This window comes from Gouania willdenowi, chromosome 8, assembly GCF_900634775.1.
Source record: "Gouania willdenowi chromosome 8, fGouWil2.1, whole genome shotgun sequence".
Classification (NCBI taxonomy): domain Eukaryota; kingdom Metazoa; phylum Chordata; class Actinopteri; order Blenniiformes; family Gobiesocidae; genus Gouania; species Gouania willdenowi.
In genome coordinates, this window is record NC_041051.1 from 30,856,507 (window position 1) to 30,865,438 (window position 8,932).

At 42.7% G+C, this 8,932-nt stretch overlaps 1 protein-coding gene and 2 non-coding genes across 3 annotated transcripts; all 3 read left to right on the plus strand.

Annotated features, from left to right (window-relative positions):
- Positions 1-182: 182 nt before the first annotated feature.
- rpl3 (ribosomal protein L3) lies at positions 183-7,375 on the plus strand. Its single transcript, XM_028454264.1, has 9 exons — positions 183-245; positions 508-700; positions 4,335-4,503; positions 4,779-4,914; positions 5,417-5,603; positions 6,247-6,509; positions 6,585-6,680; positions 6,853-6,972; positions 7,275-7,375. The coding sequence occupies exons 1-9, from the start codon at positions 243-245 to the stop codon at positions 7,317-7,319; spliced, it is 1,212 nt and encodes a 403-aa protein (XP_028310065.1). The 5' UTR covers positions 183-242; the 3' UTR covers positions 7,320-7,375.
- LOC114469097 (small nucleolar RNA U83B) lies at positions 5,256-5,348 on the plus strand. The gene has a single exon (XR_003674722.1). It is a non-coding gene; the product is annotated as a small nucleolar RNA U83B (small nucleolar RNA).
- LOC114469092 (small nucleolar RNA SNORA54) lies at positions 7,069-7,201 on the plus strand. Its single transcript, XR_003674719.1, has one exon. It is a non-coding gene; the product is annotated as a small nucleolar RNA SNORA54 (small nucleolar RNA).
- Positions 7,376-8,932: the final 1,557 nt, after the last annotated feature.

Sequence of the window (8,932 nt, forward strand, 5' to 3'; positions counted from 1 at the left end):
TATTTAAAATGTGAGCTATCACTCATTCATTCAATCATGATATAAAGTTGTTTTAAAAACTAATAATTATTATTATTATTAGTTACAATATAATCGTGATAATTAGTAGTAAAATAAATAAACGATCATAAACTGCGACTTCTTCCGGTCTCATGCGTAAAAAACATCTCGCGATACTTGCGGCCCAATATAAACACAGGCCGCCTTTCCTTTGCTCTCTTTCACATCGGACCAGAGACGTGATGGTGAGTGTCCAACGATCTGCCTGTAATCCACAGCATCGGTCACTGTCAACATGTCTTCATCACTACATCCAGACAGTTGTATGATGTTTAATCTGCATGACTATTTATTGAGTGGATAATCTTGACGATGAAGCCATAAATAACAGTTTTTAGGGACGCATGCTTTGAGCAACTCAGGATCCAAAATGGCTGCCAGCAGCAGGCCGCGGCTGCATTAAATGGCTTATTAAAATGTTTTTAAATGTGTTGTATTTTCCCACAGTCTCACCGAAAGTTCTCAGCTCCCAGACACGGGTCTCTGGGCTTCCTGCCCCGCAAGAGAAGCCGTCGTCACCGCGGTAAGGCCAAGAGTTTCCCCAAAGATGACCCGACCAAACCGGTCCATCTGACCGCCTTCCTGGGCTACAAGGCCGGCATGACTCACATCGTCCGGGAGGTCGACAGACCTGGATCAAGTAAGTTGGGCTACTTAAAACTTAAAGGGAAATAAAGTCTTTATGTAAAAAGTCAAATATATATAGTTATTACTAACCAATAATTTTTTTTTCCTATTGTAATTCACAACATGCATGTTCAATGTGATTCATGTTTTATTAAGCATATGAAACCCAGACATTAAAACAAAATGTTTATTAATGTGAAATAGCCTAAAATATTTTTACACTTATTTAATGGACACTTGTGGTCAACTCATTTTGTAGCTGTAATTGGGAAACTGATTTATGTACAGTAATTTAAAAAAATAAATAATAATTTGTTGCAATGAAAGATTAAAAATAAAAACAGTAACATGCTATAATATGTGCATTAAAGAAATATAACAGGCAAATGAATGAAATAATTTCTTACCACATTTGTGCTTTTAACCCTTAACACTAACATGTTCAGAGAGATGTCATTAAGGCCACTACTCCCCCCTCAGCTGGGGTGGGGGGGGGGTGGGTGGCTGGGTAGGTTCCAGGACAGGTTTCCCATAGAGGTTGCAATTTATATTTCAACTTTTGCGACAGAAAGTAGTAAGTAGTACTTCTGCATTGGGTCAGAGGTCAAGAGGGATAATGTCAGCATAACTGATGGTGTAAACAGATATTTAGATTATTTTTCCCTGTTGAAGCATTGATTCTTTGTGCATCTTGTGCAACAAATAATCATGGACCTGGTTAGTGAATGGTGGACCTCGTGAATTTCACTTTTTAAAGTGAGAACTCAAACAGTCCTTTTCACACTCGGAGATCTCGCTTTACCATAAATAGCAACAATACATTTTATTTATAAGAACTTTTCAAAAACAATAAAGGTAAATAGTGAAAATACAGGAGTAGGAAACCAAAGCTTGGTTTCTTTAATACTGTTTTTCTTTTTCTAATTTTATTTATTGTGGTTTATTAATTGATCACAACACACATGGCTCATATTAATTTGGCCATTCTTATCCAATAATTCCATATAATGTTATTTGGATTAACAATATGATCTACCTGGGAGAAACACTGGTTTCTCAACACTGGCCATCATTTACACCAACCCCCAAAGTTTGTCACTGCCCAGCTGCACATTCCGATCGAATGGCTGCATTTACATAAGAAAGGTGGCCCACTGAGTTGCAAATCAGTGTCATTTGGCAACCTTCCACAAAGCACAATTCACCTCGAGGTGAATAAATATCCCTCTTGACCTTTTACCCAATGCAGAGGAACTGAACCATAATGAAAGTTTGAAAAGGCTTATTGTGTGCTTTGTGGAAGGGTGGGTGCATGTGTGAACGATGATGCCTGCGCCCACCCTTTCACAAAGCACAATTCACCTCAAGGTGAATAAATGGCCAACTCAGGGCTGATATTTCACTGACTCTGACTGAGAAGCAAGGATGTCGAAAGTTTACAGCTCTCAGCAGACTTTGGAGATGATCCTAAATTGCGCCAACCCCTGGGACTCCGATGGAGAAGAAATATCCCTTGAGCTGAGTTCTGACTCTGAAATTTCTTCCGGTAAGATTTTCTAAACATCCTTTTTTTTGTTTGCTGATTATGGCAGTTGTGTTTTTAATGTTTAATTAATCACATCTCAAAAATATGATCACCCTATAGATGAGGATTCGCCACCTTCAGAAAAGAGAGGTCGCCTGAAGACACACGAGTGGCTGACAGAGACTGCAAAAGACGGCACAGTGTGGCGTGAAGAACAGGTCGGAAGGCCTCTCCATCACAGCCCAATTGAAGGTCACGTCACAGATGGAGAGCCAACTGCTTTGGCCAGAACAAAGGTGACGAGTCGCTTACAGAGTTTCCTCTGCTTCATAACTCTGGAAATGCTTCGGACCATTCAGGAGTGGACTGTCCAGCATGCACTCCAGACACAACATGAGAACTGGTTCATGGCCATACCTGAACTAATGGCGTTCATTGCTATCCTGCTTCTGCGGGGGATTGTCCGCCTTCCATCGCTGCATGACGCATGGTCAGCAAAACTGGGACTGCCCCTGATCAACAGGATTATGGCTCGGAACCGTTTCAAGGACATCATGCAGCATCTACGCTTCGACGACAAGGACACACGCGGTGAAAGAGTTGCGACTGACCGGTTTGCTGCAATCTCTGACGTTTGGGGGTCTTTTGTTGCCAACTGCATCACTTCGTACAACCCAGGCAGGCACATCACCATAGATGAGCAACTTTTTCCAACTAAGGCTCGCTGCTGTTTCTTGCAATACATTGCAACGAAGCCGGACAAGTTTGGTATCAACTTCTGGGTAGCATGTGACCTTAAATCCAATTATGTGTGCAAAATCATCCCATATCTTGGCAAAGACCCCAGTCGTCCACCTGGGGAGAGACTATCTGAAAATGTGGTGATGGAGCTTATGGAACCATTTATGGACAAAGGAAGAACTGTTACAACCGACAATTTTTTCACTTCATTGTCACTAGCACGTCGACTGCACAGCCGGAAGACCACCCTCCTTGGCACAGTCGATAAGATTTGCCGGGAGCTTCCAGATTCAGCTAAAAAGAATTTGGCCCGTGAAGAATTCAGCACACAAGTGTTTTCAACCTCTGGTGCCACACTGACTGTTTATGTGCCCAAACGAAAGAAGACTGTCTGCCTCCTCAGTAGCGTGCACAGCGTGGTGAAGACTGAGGTTTCTCGGAAAAAAAAGCCGAACACAGTCACCGACTACAACCGCATGAAATGTGGTGTGCACATCATGGACCAGATGGTTCGAAAGTACACTGTGCGTTCAGGAACACGGCGTTGGCCAGTCGCTGTGTTTTACAACATGATTGACATTGCAGCGCTGAACGCACATGTGCTTTATCAGGCATGTACTGGGGTCAAGGAGAGAAGGGTGGACTTCTTGCTGGAGCTTGCAAATGAGCTTGCCTGGTCTCATATGGCAGCCAAGGAGGTTAATGAGCAAAACCTTCAGCAACAACCACCCACACCTGATGTGGGGAAAAGGGCATTGTGCCAGGTGAAGTGTTGCTGCACGAAAAACCGTGCCACCAAGCGTTGTATGTATTGTGACAAGTTTGCATGTGGCAAATGCATAAAGGAGGTGTGGCAGTGCCAGAAATGTTCACAAAATCTCTAAGAAATAAATTTCACCAAGAACGCAAACAAACTGTGTTGACGTCTCACTATTTCTACTTTCTGTTGCAAAAGTTGAAATACAAGTTGCAACCTCTATGTAGCTGCTGTATGGAAAACACAAAGGAGAATACAAAAGGTCTTTGTGTCGAACCTACCCAGCCACCCCCCACCCCCCCACCCTAGCTGAGGGGGGAGTAGTGGCCTCAGTAACACAACAATAGTCACAAGCTGAGTTGTTCACACCCGCCATCTGACACCAGCTTGGACTTTAAAGGTATAGGTGTCAAATGACATCCTCTGGACATGTCAGTGTTAAGTAGAAGCAGTACTGCACATGTTACTCTGCTGTAAATTTCTGCCTGTGATGATCCCTCGACGGGCGGACATAATGGGTTCAAAGCCCTTGCTGAATGTCGAGTTCTGAGCACAGTCCTTATGCACATGGTTCTGTTTGTGGTTAAAAGTAAACTCGTACTGAGCGATCAATCATGTTTTCAGAGGTGAACAAGAAGGAGGTGGTGGAGGCCGTCACCATCGTGGAGACGCCGCCCATGATCGTGGTTGGAGTCGTTGGATATGTGAACACGCCCCGTGGCCTTCGTTCCTTTAAGACCATCTTCTCTGAGCACATCAGCGACGAGTGCAAGCGCCGCTTCTACAAGAACTGGTGAGTTTGGATTCAGTGAGCTGTGGAGCATGTGTTGGCTGCCCGTGAAGACGCACACAGAGCAGTAACATGTCGGTGGCCTTCTATGGCAGCTCCGCTCAGGTGCCGCTTTGCGCCCTGATGAGCTCCGGGCTCCTCTGGCCGGTGGAAAGTGCTTCTTAGAAGCCGAGCCATGAGCCGAAATCTTCCCCTGGCCTGGCGCGGTGTTCTTCCGCTGACCCTTAGGGGTCATGAAGGACCCGTGCCGACTTTTTCCGTTCCTGATGCCCCCGCAGGTACAAGTCCAAGAAGAAGGCGTTCACCAAGTACTGCAAGAAATGGCAGGATGAGGAGGGGAAGAAGCAGCTGGAGAAGGACTTCACTTCCATGAAGAAATACTGCCAGGTCATCCGCATCATCGCTCACACGCAGGTCGGTGCATCAGCTTTTCCTCCAATCAGGTGACATCAAGAGCTATTTTAGCCCCTCCTACTAACTAGTGAAAACTGAGCAACAAATGAATCATTATGGAATTAAGAGCTGATTTTTATTTTTTTAATAAACAATTGTTTTAGAAAAGCTATTGACATTAGTAAAATATGCATAATTTAGTAACAATCAAGTATAAAGGAACATTTTATGCAATTAATTCTATGCAAAACTTTAAAGTGGTTTCAGAATTTTGTTTTAATTGTAATTAAATCAGCCTCCCACTTAAGCTTAATTTTATCATCGGTATAAGAACTTTTTTTAAATCAAACAATATGATTTCTGGTTGTCTGTGATGAGACCACGGATCTCGCGTCAGGCATGGCGTCCGACTCTTATGAGGATACGTTCCATGCTGCCTTCCTTCTGAGACTTCCCATCCTCACTGTGAAGCAGACGTGTTGTCCTAAAACTCCACTGACATCCTTCTGTATTATTAATACAGATGCGCCTGCTGCCAATCAGGCAGAAGAAGTCCCACCTCATGGAGGTGCAGCTGAACGGTGGCTCCATCTCTGATAAGGTGGACTGGGCTCGTGAGAAGCTGGAGCAGGCCGTGCCCGTCAACACCGTGTTCACCCAGGACGAGATGATCGACGTGATCGGAATCACAAAGGGACACGGATACAAAGGTGAGAGTCGAACATTAAGTGTATTACAGGGTTACCACGGATCCTCAAAGTCTTAAAAGGCCATATTTACAAAGAAAAATGGCATTAATTGTCATTAAAATGTAAATTTAAAAAATTGCCTGACAGTAAAGATTTTTCTAGTTTTTTATTTTTGTTTAAAATTTTATTAAAAATTACTTAAATTTAGTTTGACTAATGCTGTAGGAACCCTGTATTATCTGATTTACTAATTAGTACATTTAAAAGATTTTAGGTCTGATTTGTAATCATAAAAAACTAAGGGTTACTTTAAAATTTGTTTATAATTTTAATTGGATTGTTTAATAAGAACTGTTTTGAACTTGATGCCCTTTAAAAAAAAAAAAAAATTAGTTTTATTTAACGACTACATTTTAAATTTACATAACATTAAAAAGTAACGTCAGTTACCGTTAACATTCCAACCCAGCTGTAAATTTTTGCCTGTGATGATCCCTCGACGGGCGGACACAATGGGTTCAAAGCCCTTGCTGAATGTCGAGTTCTGAGCGCAGTCCTTATGCACATGGTCCTGTTTGTGGTTAAAAACAAACTCATATTGATCGGAGGTGAAAGTGGTGGTTGCTGTGAAACTGCTCGTCTAATAGTGTTTCTTGTCTCGTAGGTGTCACCAGCCGTTGGCACACAAAGAAGCTTCCACGTAAGACCCATCGTGGTCTGCGTAAGGTGGCCTGTATCGGTGCCTGGCATCCGGCCCGCGTCGCCTTCTCTGTGGCTCGCGCCGGTCAGAAAGGTTACCATCACCGCACGGAGATCAACAAGAAGATCTACAAGATCGGCCAGGGCTTCCACACAAAGGATGGCAAAGTGGTGAAGAACAACGCCTCCACGGAGTACGACTTGTCCAATAAGAGCATCAACCCTCTGGTAGGAGACGCTCACACCGTCCATGTTTGTGCGTTTGCCTGGAAATGCACGTTAATGTTTCCTCTGTGATTGCAGGGCGGCTTCGTTCATTACGGAGAGGTGACCAATGACTTCGTCATGGTGAAGGGCTGCGTTATCGGGACCAAGAAGAGAGTGCTGACCCTGAGAAAGGTGAGCATTTGCAGTTAGTGTGGAGATATATATGATAAAAGTCATAATTATTTAATACAAAATGAGCTAGAAAAATATATCTATAAAGGTAATGTTTTTTCTGGATTTCCAAAATGAAAAAACTAAATACATTGCACAGCCCTACATATGACCAACTCTTTCTCCTCTCCAGTCTCTGCTGGTGCAGACGAGCCGTCGCGCTTTGGAAAAGATCGACTTGAAATTCATCGACACGACGTCCAAGTTCGGACACGGTCGCTTCCAGACGGTGGAGGAGAAGAAGGCTTTCATGGTGAGTTGGTTTGAAGTTTTTGTTCTAAACATATTTAAATTAGTGCTCGTTTGAGGAGAAAGAGAGAAAAAAGGATAATACTTAAGTTTTGCGTCTCCGCACTGTTCGTAACCTGGTTCAGTTCCCAGTATGAACTCTGGTTCCATTCCAGTGCCACAGTGAACTCCAGTGAGGCAGGGGAGTGGTGCCTGTTTTGTGCCAACTCCCTGTTCACTCTCTGGGAACACGTTAGCTTAGCATGTTAGCGAGCAGCAGGTGCTGCACGTTCCAGCAGACCCTGATTCCTTTCCTCTGTTTTACAGGGCCCGCTGAAGAAGGACCGTCTCACCAAAGAGGAGACTGCCTAAGCTCCGCCCCCTCTGCTGATCTCAACAAGCCTCTAATAAAAAATACTCTCCTGTCATCTTGGTGTTGGGTGTTTTCTGTTGGTCCTTCTGACTTACGTTTCTTTGAACTGAGCTATCTAAAGGTTTCATATCACATGCAACAGCCTGGATGCCACCATAAGGTTAGATACTGAATTTGGGTATTTTAAATTAAGTGTGAAATATACCATTACAACAAAAACCACTTAAGTCCACTCATAAAGAACATAATAATTCAAATGTGCTTAGTAAACACTTACAAGATATATACAAACCAGAAACCGATCATATATAAGCAATAAGGCTACTTTAACATTGCAAGCCTTAATGCTCAAGCCTTCTTTTGTGTTTGTAAGAGAAATGTGTGAATTGAGACTGCCCTGATGTCGCGGGTCAACAAACGTCACCATTGGCTGATAAAAGTGAATGATTCATTAGCCAATCAGGTTTGTTTGCTTTCAGCCAATCATGGCTTCTTACATTTTCTCCACACTTTTAAACCAATTGCAGAGCTACTGATATGTGTGCGCATACAGTGTTCAAACAAGAATGTGGAGAGATTGTAAGAAGCCATATGATTGGCTGAAAGCGAACACACCTGATTGGCTGCTAAATCTGTCAATTCTCTCAAATACAGACATTTCACAGTGCAGAAGCAGTTTGTAAATGCACATTCAGCAATTTGCATCATTTGTGGATTTGTTACAAGTGTGCCTCAAAATCATATTTGAAGTAGAGCGTGTGCATTTCTGAATTTATTATGCAAGTTTGCATAAAATATATATTTGCAAAAAAGAACTGAAACAAAGCATGTGCGTTTGTGAAAAACCCTGCAAGTGTTCATTCATTATGATATTGTTCTGATTAAATACCTATTTGCCTTTATACACTAACCATTTATATGAACCTTCAAGCTTTGACCTGAAGCTGACGGGCATTAGGTATTTATATCTGTGCCCAACCTTAAACTGACAAAACCTACTTTTTCTTCATACAAATGACATATTTACGTTTGGTAAGACAGTTTATTGCATCTATTTACATAATCCACGTATCAAATATAAGGATAATCCATGTTCTTCTGCAGAAAAAGGATTGATTCAACAGTGGATGTTATCCATGGTGATCAGAGGACAGTTCACAGCTCCAGCTGTTAATCAAACGCGTATTAAATCCCCCTTGGTTGTAGATAGATGCAACATGGCCTTTCACACTGCAGTCGCATGGCAATATAAAGGACATATATCGGATTCAGGACTACATATACATATCCATGTGACATGGGTTGCATTTTAGAAAAAAATGGATTTGTTGTTCAGACTACCATAAAAAGATCAGATACAGGTCGCATAGGAGCAAAAAAGATCGAATTGAGTATTAAAGGTGCCTTCACACCAAACGCGACTGCAGTCACTTCAATCGCTCGTGATGAGTCGCTTGAACATTGTGGCGCTTTTTGGTCGCTCCATCACCCCAGCGACGTGATGACTAGGGAACCGTGTGCGTAGCCGATGACGGGAGAAGAGGGCTGATCACTTCTTCTCTGCCTGTAAGTTTACAGCACTTATAGACAGCGCTGCTTTTATGGTTTAAAT

Bases quoted from the DNA above. Each gene is read 5' to 3' on its own strand.
- rpl3 (XM_028454264.1), top strand. The intron at 6,510-6,584 runs GTAGGAGACGCT...CTGTGATTGCAG, and splicing joins ATAAGAGCATCAACCCTCTG to GGCGGCTTCGTTCATTACGG. The intron at 6,973-7,274 runs GTGAGTTGGTTT...TCTGTTTTACAG, and splicing joins AGGAGAAGAAGGCTTTCATG to GGCCCGCTGAAGAAGGACCG.